Raw genomic sequence first — 14,317 nt, 5'->3', positions numbered from 1 at the left:
TTTCAGATAGTCAGAACGATCCGAAAAGACCCGAGACTCAATAAGCGATAATTTTTTCATATTGGTCAATCGGGGACCTCGTGGGGTCCACGCCCTCCAATTATCAATTTGAGAGTTCCCATAGGTTCCTCAAATTTAAATAACCCTATCCTACAAGTCTGGTCCGAATCGGACGATCGGATTGTTCAGGATCGTACGATCAGACGATTACGGTTTATTTAGCCCTAGGATTAGCAATTTTGGAGTATCCAGGACTCCGGTTCATGATCCGTTGAATCCTATACGATCCTAGAAATACAAAGTATAACAAACGTGAATTTGAGTTCGATCTCACGATTCGAACATATCGAACCTGGAAATCGCACAATAGGCGAAATTCTTTCGAGACTCAAACGGCATCCGAATTGGAATCCGAACACACCTACACGTTCGTGACAACTAGAGGGTCATTTTAGGATTCAATGTGGCCTCACCACCTTGCCTTCGCACTGCCACACGTGCTACCAGCGTATGGGTGTGTACAGTAATTTTCGGTGGTGAAAAAACTCCACACCGCCACTCACCCTTCCAACCCTAGCTACTACTCAAGATGGGGATCATTTTATTCAATTGTGAGGAGGTCCAATTTGGACAGCAACTGACCGGAATTTCAATTTGAAATCTGGCCAAAACTTATATTCAAAATCGAATTCCAAAACGCAACAATCGTTCAAATCCTACCCAACAAGCAGCTAAAGCGTGGAAAAAGAGGAAGAAACCTCACCTAATTTCGGCTGTCGGAGCAGTGCGACGACGGAGAAAAATCCGATTTGAACCAGTCAAGATTGCGGGCAGAATTCGAGTTTTCCGACCGGGAAAACTGGTGGATCGTGATCGTGACGTCGAGAAGGAGCGAACGGGACCGGTGCCGGCCCTTGTCGTGGTCGGAGCTGAGAGAATCAAAGAGAGAGGGAATCGGGGTCGGGGAGAGAGAAAGTGACTAGAGAGAGAGAGGGGGAAGGTGTTGTGCGCGCCAGGAGAGAGAAGGAGATTTCTAGTTTTCTAAAACCAACTTCGAATTCTTTACAAGTTTGCCACTGAACTATTTTGATCCCCATTTCTTCGTTACAACTCCGATTCGAGCCCACTACGTATCTACGGACTCATCTCAATGTAGTATATGCAGTGGTACAATCGAAATTTTCAAATTCCATCCAGACCAAAAAGTCAACTTTTATCCTATTAAAATATTCCAAGGGCATTTTAGTCTTTTATTTGAATAAATTAATAATTAAAAACCTAATTAGGATTGGGTTATTACAGTGTTGCTTACTCCTCAATATGGCTTTTTGTACGTTTCCCACAGACAGTGCCAATTGTTAGCACGAAAAATTTTGCGTCCTCCAACAAGTAATTTGATTTCCATGTTGAGAAGTCGGACACCATTTTGATTTCCATCAGTGAAGGAAGGGGGTACTTGCAAGAAAACACTCCGACACTTAAGTCAGTAAAAATATAATCACAGGAGAGCTTAGAATAGTATTGAACCTGATTTGTTCCTCCCCTTCAGGATGTTGTGTTAATTGGCCTTTTATAGGCAATGGAGTCTTGAGCTCCAACTCCCACATTCCTCATTTTTCTCCATGATTCAGGATAATGGATGTCATGTTACTTGATTTTCTCCATTCCCCCAAGTTTAGGATGCATGAGTACTGAGTATTGCATATAGAGTAAATTTTGCTCCCATATATACTAAACTCACACATACAATACGGATACTAGGATTCGAACCCGTGACCTTGTCTGGATGAGCAATTACTCCAAACAACTACACTAGTTAGTCATTTGCAAGTCTTGTTTAGGTGTAGAGGTGTATTCGAAACTCCTTTTTCTTTTTTCTTTTTCTTTTTTTTGGACAAATCGATATTATAAAGTACTCTAATGTATGTGAGGGGATGGAATTCAGGTGCAAAGCGACCGATCTACTGAATTGGCCAATTATTTAACCCAAGTTTCCTATTCCAAAAATCATTCGTTTTATCAAAAATTCATGAGTGTTGCTAAACGAATCCTAAAATTAATTGAGTACACCCTATGATCTAAGTACACCCTAATATTTTAATCAAAATATAAAATTAACTAAGTACACCATATTTAACTACCAAAAATACACGTAGTACACCCTAATACACTCTATCATACAACACCTTAATATCAATCCTAAATCATGTTTCTCTTTTTACATGAATTCGTGCCCTCTTTTCAGATTTTGGGTTTGCATCAAAATCTTTAATTTTGTAAGTTGTTGTGGACACTGACAAATCCACAGAGGAGCAATGAGGTGCAGCTGCACCTCCCCTCGCCCGAAACTTCCTTGTGGATGTCAGAATTTGCCCATTTGCTAGTGCCCACAAATTGTTCGACTAAATGCCTCAAAGATGTTATTTTGTTTGTTGCTGTGTGAGACCCTGAATATTTATCTTAGATTGTTGGTCTCAATCTGACGAGTGTGTAGGAGAAAATGGTTTATCAATCAGAGCTTCACAACAAAAGTTATGAATTTTTGAAATTTTTCTAGAACTATAGTTGAGTTGCAGAGGTTCTTCGAGGAAGAAGACTGACTCTGTGCTCTTCTCACTTTTGATTCTTTTTTAAATGGTCCAATAGCAAGCTAACACATGTCCATTTCCAATTGGCCTAACTTAAAAAATTCATTAAAAACTCATGTGTGCCAAACAATTCACTGAAAATTATCCCAAACTTTTAATCAAATGTTATCTCGTGACCTCCAAATCACATGTGCTTTTGGTTAGATTAATTGGTATTAATTTTGGTTAGATTAATTATGCAATTGACATGGATTTTGTTCATATTTGATTTGAATTTTGGTAAATTAATTGTGTCACTGGCATTGATTTTGTTCATATTAATTGATATTCCATACAGTATACATACTATAATCAATTAGTAATACACGTAGAACTCTTATTTGTTTAAATTATGAATGACATTAGTATTGTTTAAATTCTAAGGGCATTGGTTGTCTAAATTAATTTTTGAATTTTTAGCCCTTTTTTTAACACACTACAAGGATATTAGACTTGAACCTTGTACCTTGCTTGAGTTCTTTGTGAATTTTTAGCCTTTTAAAAATTGCACCTCCTCTGAAAAATTCCAGGATCCGCCACTGGTTGTGGGAATAGATTTGCTAGCTCTTTCAATTCAAAGCTTGATTTTTGTAAATTCTTTATTTATTTATTTATTTTTTTTGGATTGAACTTGTCGCCCTCCAAATATGTTCTATCATCTTATGAAAATTGTATGGGTTCCTTTTCTTTTTTATGGATAATGGATCATTATGACCTCCATAGACAGAGAAGTGATTTGAAGCACAAAGGAAGGAACGTTGTTTGGTCACTTGCAATGGATAAGTGTTTAATTGATGCCCTTGTTGTTCAAGCTAGAAACGGAAACAAAATTGACGAGTGCTTTAATAAAAATGCCTACACTGCTGCTGTATTGCTGTGAACTTTCCTTACGCCTCCGCCAGTGCTCGATGTGTTGTTCGCTATGGGCACCAAGCAATACAAAAATTTCCCCACGTTTTATTAAGGTTGAATATGGTAAATAGGGTGTACTTATTAAAATTATATTTGTTTCACAATTTAATATATCGTTTTTGGTCATTTTATATTAGGATTAATTAGTAATTCAATAAATACTTTGCTAGTAGGGTGTACTCAGTTAATTTTAGGGTTAAAAAATAGATGGATCGAGATCAAGTGTAATGGTTTGGCTTAATTCAAGAATCTCTAAAGATTTATTGCCATATACAGTTGGGGCTTCATCCTCATGCACTATGGATGATCCTAGAGAAATGATTTGCCAATGCTTCTCATTATCACTTTTGTTGAGGTGCTTATCCTCCTTCTTTGGATGAATTACATTTACTATTTTCTTTAATATATATATATATATATAAGGCAAAAGACGGAGAATGGTGAAACATTCAAAATACCAGAAAATACCATTGGTTAGTGCAAACATTAAGAATTGAAACTATTAATTAAATAAAGATAATATGGTAAATTCACACTTTTCATATTTAAAAAATTAAAATTAAAAGAAAAATCAAATAATAGATCCTATTTTTATGGAACACAACTACCCATTATCTTTTTTAATTCTAAAATAAATTTAAATTAAATAAATAAAAATAAATAAAAAGTCTCTCTCAGGCGCGGAAAGACTAATTTATATATAAAAGCAGAGGTATAGAATGGTAGAAAATTCAAATGTCAAAAAATACCATTTATTAAAGAAAATATTAAGAAATTTCCAAATTACTTAGACTTTTTTGGCGGTTGCTTTGCTTGCCATAATCAGAGACTTCGACTTTTCACTGAAAATTGAAGCCTTTAACCCATTTTTTCAATAATTATTTGTTAACGGACTAAAACACCCTCTGCTTAATCAGTAAACATTTTATCTACCATTTTTATGCATTTTTTTAAGGAAAATTTCAAAAATGGAAATCAACCCATAATCATAAATGCCAAATTAATTGTGACAGACTTTATTCCATAATTTTGCATCTATTTCAGATTTGGTGCAATATCCCGTATCTGATTTTAAGCAATTTTAATACTAAACACTCTTCATCGTCAGGCATCCAACTTCTTCAAATTCAGGTTTTCAGCGCCAAAATCTGAAATGCCGATGGCGAAGAAGAAGAAGTTGGAGAAAGAGTCGAATAACCACTTACCCCAAGACATCATCGTGCATATTCTCTCCAGGTTGCCAGTCAAATCCCTGATCCGGTTCAGCTGCGTCTCAAAACGGTGGCGTTCCATAGTCACCGACCCTGAGTTCGCTAAATCCCAGTTCAAGGTAGCGTCTGAGAGGCAAACCCTCCGTCCCAGACTCCTCGTCTCCACCGCCTCTCATCTCCAATCCTTGAACTTGGATGAGACGGCGTCGTTTGATGACAATTCTGCGATCAGAGAGCTGTCCTGCCCATTCAATAAATCAGGCAGTCATCTGGTGCTACTGGGCTCGTGCAATGGCTTGGTATGTGTAGCTCTTGATTTTCATGAAAGCTATTATATCTGGAACCCATCAACTGGGTTCTTCCTGAAATTGCCTAACCCTGGATTTGCATCAAAAAGTGTTGGAAATGTTTATAATTATGGTTTTGGTTATGTGGCGGCCACTGATGACTACAAAGTTGTTGCGGCAGCTCGTTTGATTGATCCAACGGACAGGGACCCTGTTAAGGTCTTCTCTTTGAGAGCCAACTCTTGGGAAAGGATTGCAGCCCCCAAGTTATCTAATTGGTCCAATGGGGTTCTTTCGAATGAGGCACTCCATTGGCAGCACTGCTTGTTTGAGCCATTCAGACAAGCTATCCTTGCTTTTGATTTGGCCAAGGATGAGTTCCGGGAAGTGGCATTGCCTATTTTAAAGGAAGATAATGTCAAGTTCGGACAAGTAGGGGTTCTTTTAGAAGGATGCCTGTGTGTAACGACTCATAGGAAGACCGATCCTCGCTGTTTAATGAGTAATAGGAACCCTGAGCTTCACCATATTGAAGTCTGGGTCATGAGAGAATATAATGTGCGTGAATCTTGGACTAAGCTTTTTAAGCTTAAGGTCTCAGGTCACCCAGAGCAGATGTGGCCTTCCAGCCCTATCTTCTTTAGGGAAAGTGGTGCAGTTGTGATGCAAAGTCGTAACATGGAGGCGGAGTTGACATGGTTTGATGAAAAGGAAGACAAGTTTTGTAACCCAATAAAGGGAAAAGCCAAGGTTTGTGACCGCATAGAGAAAGAAGATGAATTTGAAAAGGATGTGGTTTGCAGTGAGCTGTATAGGCTTGAGGGGTCTCCCCTTGTGGATAACGTGATTGAATATGTTGAGAGTCTGCTACCGTTCTTCTCCAACATTAATGGTAAGCTTTCGCACAGCAACACATTCTTCATGCATTTGAAATTATTTGTTCATTTTGATCTCCTCACTGACACAGTAAAATTAGATAAAAGAAATTCAATCTAATAGTAAACACTAAAACAGAGATGTTGGTTCACACTAACATCTCTGCAATACTTTTGCCATTGTCCTTGACATATTTGCATGCTTTGATTACATATGTAAACAACTTTAAGCACATTCACATTAAACCCATTATGGTATGGAATATATTGGGATAGAAACAATAGATAAAAGTTCATGCACAGTTCTTTACATTTTTTTAATTCTCTTTGACTGGAACTGGTATTGGTAACTCAATGCTCGGATGCTTTCAGTCTTGAATAGTTTGTTTGAGTGTTGGAACCCAAACATATGGTTTTCAACCGGTCCAACTCCTTTGCAAAAAGATGTCTCTTTTACCTTTTTCTTCTGTCACACTCGGTGATTCTTTTGGACAACAAGACCAGTGTATTCTTTGGAAAATTTTCTGAAGTAATGCAAAAGGATCACATTAAATCTAATGTGATTATGTGTATCTTATAAATCAACGGCTACGGGAAAGGTAATGTACGATCAATGACTTGGCAAGTTTTTAGTTTTCTTTTTCTTTTTTTACATTGAGAGAAATGTACTTATTGTTAAGTGAATGGAAATAAATTTTTATCAAATTCCGTCTATAACTCAGCGTGGTATCTGAGCTGGAGCCATATGGCTCACATTCTTGAACTTTCTCACTCTTTCCTGTATTTTATCGGTTATCAAAAATTCTGTGTAAACGTTTTTCTTGAACTTTCTTCCATTTCTTTTCAGTGGCAGATGAACGAACACCTCCAGTAGAAATTCCCATTCAACATCTGATCACTGTCCAACAGATTACTGTTGAGAATATTAGCAGTATGGTTCCGATGAAGCTAACCCACACTAATTTCACTCAGTGGAAATGGCTATTTCTTCCAGTTCTCAAGAAATATAGTGTACAAGGTTTGGTTGATGGGACTGAGATCTGTCCACCTGCTTTTCTGCTGGATAAAAATGGTAAAATCTCCAATCATGTGAATCCAGCTTTTGAAAAATGGATGGACCGAGATCAAAGTGTAATGATTTGGCTGAAATCAAGAATCTCTGAAGATTTATTATCATATACAATTGGGGCTTCTTCCTCTCGGGCACTCTGGATGGCCCTGGAGAAACTTGTTGTCGATGCTTCTCATTCTCATTTCAGTTGAGGTGAGTACTGATCCTCCCTCCGTGGATGAATTACATGGGCCAAATATCTCTTTCTCAAAGGCTAAAATCATAAAAAGAATAAACTGATGAAGTATCACATGAGACTTCACCAGAAAATGTGGATCCTACAAAACAATGGCTAGGTTGTTAGTTTTGTAAGTTAGTTTTACAACTGTCTTTGTTATACATGGTTAAGCACATATGCTGAGATGGCCCTTTTATTTTATGCGCCAAGTGTAATCAGTTTTTACCAAAGTCAACATAGGATTAGTGCTATTGTGCTTCTTAAATAAACCCTTTTTTTTTCCTTTTGGTTGTTGATTATGAGAAAGTTGGGCTTCTCCTGTTATGGTGCAGTAGCTATTAGAATTGTTCGAGTTACATTAGTGTCTATTATGAAAACACCAGAAGTTTGACTTTTCTTCAGCAAACTATCAGCTGTTGTACGTTCTAGTTTGTCACCAGAAGTTGCCACAAATTCGTTTTCTGCGAAGGCAAGTGAGGGGAATTTGAGTGGAAGTGTTTTCTAAAAAGTCTTTGAACCAAATGGAAAAGGAATTTGTCTTAGGGAAGATGGTTTCCATGTAAACAGATATATATATATATATATATATATATATAATCTATATCAAGGGCAATGGCATGGCGAAAAGTTTAAATGGAATATCACCAATGGCCGCCGTCCTTTCTAATGCGCATTTTGAAAACAAGGATGGGTTACCTTGTCCACAAGGGATGCCAAAATTATGGTGACTTTGTGAGCAATTTTGACGCATTTTCTCTTGCTGATGCATCTGTGTCGTTTAGCTCCCCTCCTAGCTAGTTGGGAGTCTGTTTCTTTTCTTTATGTAGGATTATTCTGTTGTCCTCTTGTTTGTTTTCTATAGGAGTTCTGTATATATTCTTCTTGCATGAGCCTTGGCGCTTTGCCCTGGTTTCTTCAATGAAATATCCAGGTTCTGACCATTAAATAAAATAAATAAATAAATAAGGTGAAAATGACCATTGAGTTTTATACATCATTTCTGGTGCTAATCGGATTTTAGTTTTTGGTTGTGGGAAACTTTTGCTATTTGAATTGAAGAGAAAACAGAGATAGGTGGATGGGGAGGTTGAGGTCGGTGTTTATGTTTTTAGTTTTATTTTTATTTATGTACTTATTTAATTTTTATTCTTAGTTTTTAATTATTAAACGGAAAATTGGATGTAATGTGGAGAAATTTCAAATTTTATAGCAAGGGAAATTTGATAGACAACGAATTGAACAGATTGAGTGGGTGTAGAGGCTCAAGATACTTGGATACCATGTCCAATGTGAGAGAGGTGGGAGCACATATGACAATTGGGTCAAATACTTGAATAACATGCTTTGATACCATATTGGATAATATGCTCCGCTTAGGTTGCATCTTTCTTGTATATAGAGGTTTAAATATAGGCATCTGCTACACCTTCTCCAAATCCAGGGTTACAGATTAAAATCTAAAAAGAAAACAATGCCAATGGCGAAGACTCTCGAAGGTAGCCCTGTCAGGGACTAAGAAAGAAAAAAAGTAACCTTGCCCAACACGTAAAAAGGCCTAAAAGATTTCTATATTAATATAACCACTAAATCCATGTGCCATATTGGGACAAACTCTCAACGATAATCCCAAAGGTACAAGGGAATTCTTGTAGGATGCCACATGCCTAGGAATTCATTGTCTTGACCTAGTTTCGCTTTTGCATATTTCAATTTTGACTCGATATTATATCTATCTAATTCCCGATCTATATAAAGATTTCCTATCAAGACAAAGTAAAAAAAATTGGCATGTTTATTTATTAGGAAGGGAAGAAACCATGAATCTAGAAACTTAGATATTAACTACTCCCCTAATTGATTTCATTTCCGATTTTGAAAGTACACAGAATAAGTAAGAATTGGAATCATTCCAATACCATAGCACCCTATCAAATTCACCAAACCATAAATATCTATATATACTACACTCTCTATCTGTTTCTCCAAATCGAGGGTCCAACAAAACCTAATTAAAAAAGCAATGGCAATGGAGAAGACGACCCTCCCTGATGATATTATTGTGGAAATTCTCTTGAAGCTGCCCATGGAATCTTTAATCCGATTCAGTTGCGTTTCGAAAAGGTGGCGTTATTTAGTACTCTCTGACCCAGAATTCGCGCAACGCCATTTTAAATTAGGTTCCAAGCATAAAACCCTCAAGCGCAGACTCCTCTTCTCATCAACTTCCTCTAAATATCCATATGAATTAAACTGGCCAGAGCACTTGTTTGGATCCGTAGACTTGGAAGGCGATTCTCCAGTGATCAGTAAGCTCGTCAGCCCATTTAAGCAGGGCAATGGTGCCATTATACTGGGATCCTGCAACGGCTTGGTATGTGCACAATTTCAAGAAAAGTTTTACATCTGTAACCCATCAACCGGATTGTCCAACACATTATGTAACAGTGGTTTTTTAGAATATTTTCGGTCAAAAGCTAATGGGCGGAGGCGTCGTGTTGAAATGTCTCCTATTTATCATGGTTTCGGTTATGTGTCGGCTACTGATGACTACAAACTTGTGGTAGCCATTGGTTGTTTTCATCGTAATGTGGAGGTTGCAATCTTCTCACTGAGAGACAACGTTTGGAAATGGGTTAAAGCCCCTCGTGACTACTCTAATTATGGCACGGTGTCTCCTCACGGGGCTCTTTTAAATGAGGCACTGCATTGGTTCTACAATCCCCGGCAAAATGAACAATGTATCTGTGCTTTTGATTTAGCCAAGGAGGAGTTCCGGGTGATGCCTCTGCCTGTTCTTAGCGAAGCTGATAAATTTGATTTGCGTTTTCAATATCTAGGGGTTCTTGAAGGATGCCTGAGTTTGTCAGGGTGGAAGTCTCAGGGCTCTATTGAAATCTGGGTCATGAAAGAATATGGCTTGCGTGACTCATGGAATCATCTGTTCAAGTTCGACATTGTGTGTTACGTACCGGTCTTGGTATCTAAAAGTGGTAACATTGTGGTGAAACAAATTTGGTCCAATGACATGGCGGTAATAAAGATTGGGGAAAATGACAAAGTTGTCTTTTGGGATTACAGGTGTATGAATGGCCATGGGCGTTATGAGACTCGTGACGTGATTGAATACGATGAGACTCTATTGTGGGTCAATCATTACGAAGGGCTGGAACGGCAGGGAAAAATACTAAAACCCCAACATGTTCAAGGAACAGACGAAGTGAGGAAGATGAAAATGAAGAGGGTGTGGAAGAAGAAATCCAATCCAATCCAATCCAACTTTTAATTGGTTTTGATGATTTGACGGATTGGATTGGATATTCGTTCCAAAATTGGCATGAAGAAGAAGAGAGGGTAAAAGACTCAAAACTTGCATTGGTTTTTGTTTGGTTTTTCTTGCTAATATTCAGGATGGTTTTGCCTTTGTAATTCTTAACAAGTTGAACAAGTTCATTATTTTTATTTTTCATTGTTCGTTTTAATTACCCTTGTAATGAAAATGCCTTGGTATGTCAGGACACTCACAAGATTGGTCTCATACATGTAACATCATTATTCTGTTACAATGTCTTTGCAAGAGGTTTGATGCTATGCCAATTGTCTTTATCTTATTGTCTCACTTTATTCAAAACTAGACTTTGGTTTGCTAAAATCAGCCTAAAGAGAAAGATGATGACTGCGAGCTCTGATCACTCTATTAAACATGTCTAATGGTATTTCTATCTTGTTTGATTTTTCCTTGTTAATGGGATGAGTGTTACTGAAATAATAATGATATCAAGTCCTTGTCTGAAAACTTGCTCGAGCGCTTTGCTTTCTGTCAAAGAAAACCAGCTCGAGCGTGTTCTGTCGAAAGGACTTTAAGAAGCCACGTTGCTTCTTATTTTGTGTGGTGTGGTTGTATCTATATATGTATCAAAAGAGAGTATAGTTCTCAGTTTCCTACTGGCTCTTAGCTCCGATCCCTACGCTCCGTCGTCCGGAATTGGAGACAATTCTTAGGTCAGAAATCTCAGATTCCCGTTGAAGCAACCGGACCTTAACCCTACAGTCAAGGTAATACTCGGCTCCTGCAATGGTTTGATATGCGTAGCTCTTGATTTTAATCAGCACTTTTATATCTGGAACGCATCCACCGGATTCTTGCAGAAATTACCTGACCCAGATTTTGGGTCACAAAATATTAAAACCCTTGACAGTTATGGGTTTGGTTATGTATCCGCCNCTGACGACTACAAAGTTATTGTGGCCGTTCGACCTACTCAAACAAGTAACAGAGGTGGCCTTGTTGTTTGGGTCTTCTCATTTAGAGCCAACTCGTGGAAAACGATTCAAGCTCCATTCTTATCCATTCAGGCTCATGTAATATACATTAAGCAGAAACGGGGGACTCTTTCAAATGAGGCACTCCATTGGCTGCCTTGGGGTGGNNNNCCAGTTGTAATTGCTTTTGATTTGGCAAAGGTGGAGTTCCGAGAAGTAATGNTGCCAATTGTTAAAAAAAATTATGAGTTCTGTTTCGAAGGGTTGGGGGCTCTTTTAGAAGAATGTATTCGCTACTAGGGATACTAGGATGCCCGATTTTCAATATATGGAAGTCTGGGTAATGANAGAATATGATGTGTGTGAATCTTGGACTGTGCTCTTTAAGTGTAGCATTGACTATGAGCTGCCACGGCTTTCCAGTTCTATCTTCATTAGGGAAAGTGGTACAACTTTGATCCGGTATTGTTGTGGCAAGAAGGTGGAGTTCATATGGTTTGATAAAAATGAAGACAAGTTTGACAACGATGTGGTTTGCAGTCGATGTATGCTTGAGGGACTTTACTATGCGGATGACAGGATTGAATATGTTGAGAGTCTGCTTTGTTTGCCCGACATTTCCTGTAAGCTTTAGCAGGGCAATACGTCCTTCATGCATCTGAAAATTATCTGTTTATCTTGATCTATTAATCCACTCCACTGAAAGTCAACACAACAGTAAACACAAAACTATGATGTTGGTTTGTAGTATTTTCTATGCAAATGCAATGCATTTACGATTGTTCTCAACATATATTTTCATGTTATGAGAGCATAAATAAACACTTTTGAGCACAATTACATTATACTTATTGTAATAATGGAATATATCGGGGGTAAGAACAGTAGATAATAGTTCCTTACAATTCTTTCCCTGTTTTCTTTAAATTTGTTGGTGACTGAAACTGTTGTTGGTTACTCAGTGCTCAGATGCCTTTGAAACTCAATCATGGTTCTCAACCAGTTCATCTCCTTTGCAAAAATACTTGTTCCTTTACCCTTTTATTCTGTCACACTTGGTGATTCTTTTGGACTAGATGACCCTTGAGTTCTTTGGAAAAATTTGCCAAATGCTAAAGAAGGATCAAATGAGACTTCATCAGATGATGTGCATCTTATAAATTAATGACTAGAAGAAGGCTAATGTAGGATCAATGACTTATCAGGTTGTTAGTTTTACAACTAAGTTTGTTTTTTATGGTCTGGAACTTATGCTGAGGGGGCTCTTCTATGAGCTGAGTATAATATATGATTGATGTACTCTTTGTTAAAGTTATTGGAAATCCAGTTTTACCAAATTCTTTCTATAATTCAACAAGGTATCAGAGATAGAGCCACACAGCTCCCGTTCTTGAGCCTTTTCATACTTCCTTTATTTTCGTGCATACTAAAGAGTCTCTGTAAACCCTTTATTGAACTTTCTTCAATTTGTTTAAAATGGCAGATCACCAATCATGTGAATCCAGCCTTTGAAAAATGGATGGATCGAGATAAAAGTGTAAGGGCTTGGCTTGATTCAAGAATCTCTGAAGATTTATTACCATATACAGTCGGGGCTTATTCCTCTCATGCACTCTGGATGATCCTGGAGAAGCAGTTTGTTGGTGCTTCAAGTTGTCACTTTGATTTAGGTGTGTACTGATCCTCCCTCTGTGGATGAATTACATTTACTACTGTTTTGTAAACTGAAGTAGATTGAGTCAGTTACCAAAATTGTGCGCCATACTTCTTGAGTCCTTTGAAAAGCCGGACTCTAAGAAATTATGGAACTCAAAAATTGCTATGAGTTCTGAATTAGTCTACCATGTTCTGCAGTCAAGTAAATTAAGTCAGTTAACAAAAATGAGAGATCGATTATTTAAAATAAAATAAAAGACTAGAAGAAAGTTTTACTTAATAAAATCCAAGTGAGAAACTACAAGATGGTTGACAAATTTGTTGTTAGATTTTGGACTCTGCGCAGAGCTCAATGAACAAGTTTTAAGACCTCTTAACATTTGTTCGTTTGTATTCTATCTCATTAACATGCCCTCTAAAAGAAGGAAGAAATTTATCTTCCTGGCTCATAATTGATTTTCATGGTTTGACTGGTGATGGTCTGAAGGTCTGTTTTTTACGTTTCGGTTGAATTTTGTAGGGGACTTGGAATCTACTGGTGAAGAAGTTGGACTTTTCTTCAGCAAACTATCAGCTGTTGTAGGTTCTAGTTTGTCACCAGAAGTTACCACAAATTCGTTTTCCACGAAGGCAAGTTATGGGAATTTCAGTGGAAGTGTTTTCTAAATTCTTTAGACCAAATGGGAAAGCAATGTCTTAGGGAAGATGTTTTCCATGTAAACAGATAAAAATATATAAATGAAGCTATTTCAAGGACAATGGCGTGGCGAAAAGTTTAAAGGCATTATCCCAAATGGTCATTTCAGTTGCACAAGGTGAAATGATCATCGAGTTTTATACATCATCCCTCGTGCTAATCGGACTTTGGTTATTGGTTGTTGTGGAAAACTTTTGCTATTTGAATTCAAAAGAAAATCAGAGATGGGGAGGTTGAGTGTGGTGTTTATGTTTTTATTTATTTACTTATTTAAAGTTTATTCTTAGTTTTTAATTATTATAAAAGTTATTAGATTGTGAATATGATACTGTTTGCCTTCTTCCTGCGAATTATAGTTTGACATATATGCAAAAATAATTCATCAAAAACACAAAGAAAAACTTATGCACACATGTCACACTGTTATTGGCATGAATGTAGGAGCTCCTACTTACCGGTAGAGCAAGGAGGGAAGTAATTTTCTTGTAAATAACTAATTTGTC

At 37.4% G+C, this 14,317-nt stretch overlaps 1 protein-coding gene across 1 annotated transcript; it reads left to right on the top strand.

Moving 5' to 3' along the window:
• Positions 1-4,559: 4,559 nt before the first annotated feature.
• On the top strand, positions 4,560-14,063 carry LOC117630448. The gene is made up of 6 exons (XM_034363168.1): positions 4,560-5,929; positions 6,760-7,174; positions 9,308-10,442; positions 11,201-12,084; positions 12,945-13,131; positions 13,638-14,063. The coding sequence occupies exons 1-4, from the start codon at positions 4,693-4,695 to the stop codon at positions 11,759-11,761; spliced, it is 3,348 nt and encodes a 1,115-aa protein (XP_034219059.1). The 5' UTR covers positions 4,560-4,692; the 3' UTR covers positions 11,762-12,084; positions 12,945-13,131; positions 13,638-14,063.
• Positions 14,064-14,317: the final 254 nt, after the last annotated feature.

This window comes from Prunus dulcis, chromosome 6 (genome assembly GCF_902201215.1).
Source record: "Prunus dulcis chromosome 6, ALMONDv2, whole genome shotgun sequence".
NCBI lineage: Eukaryota > Viridiplantae > Streptophyta > Magnoliopsida > Rosales > Rosaceae > Prunus > Prunus dulcis.
The sequence above is the reverse complement of the archived record's forward strand: the minus strand, read 5'-3'. Positions and strand labels throughout refer to the sequence as shown.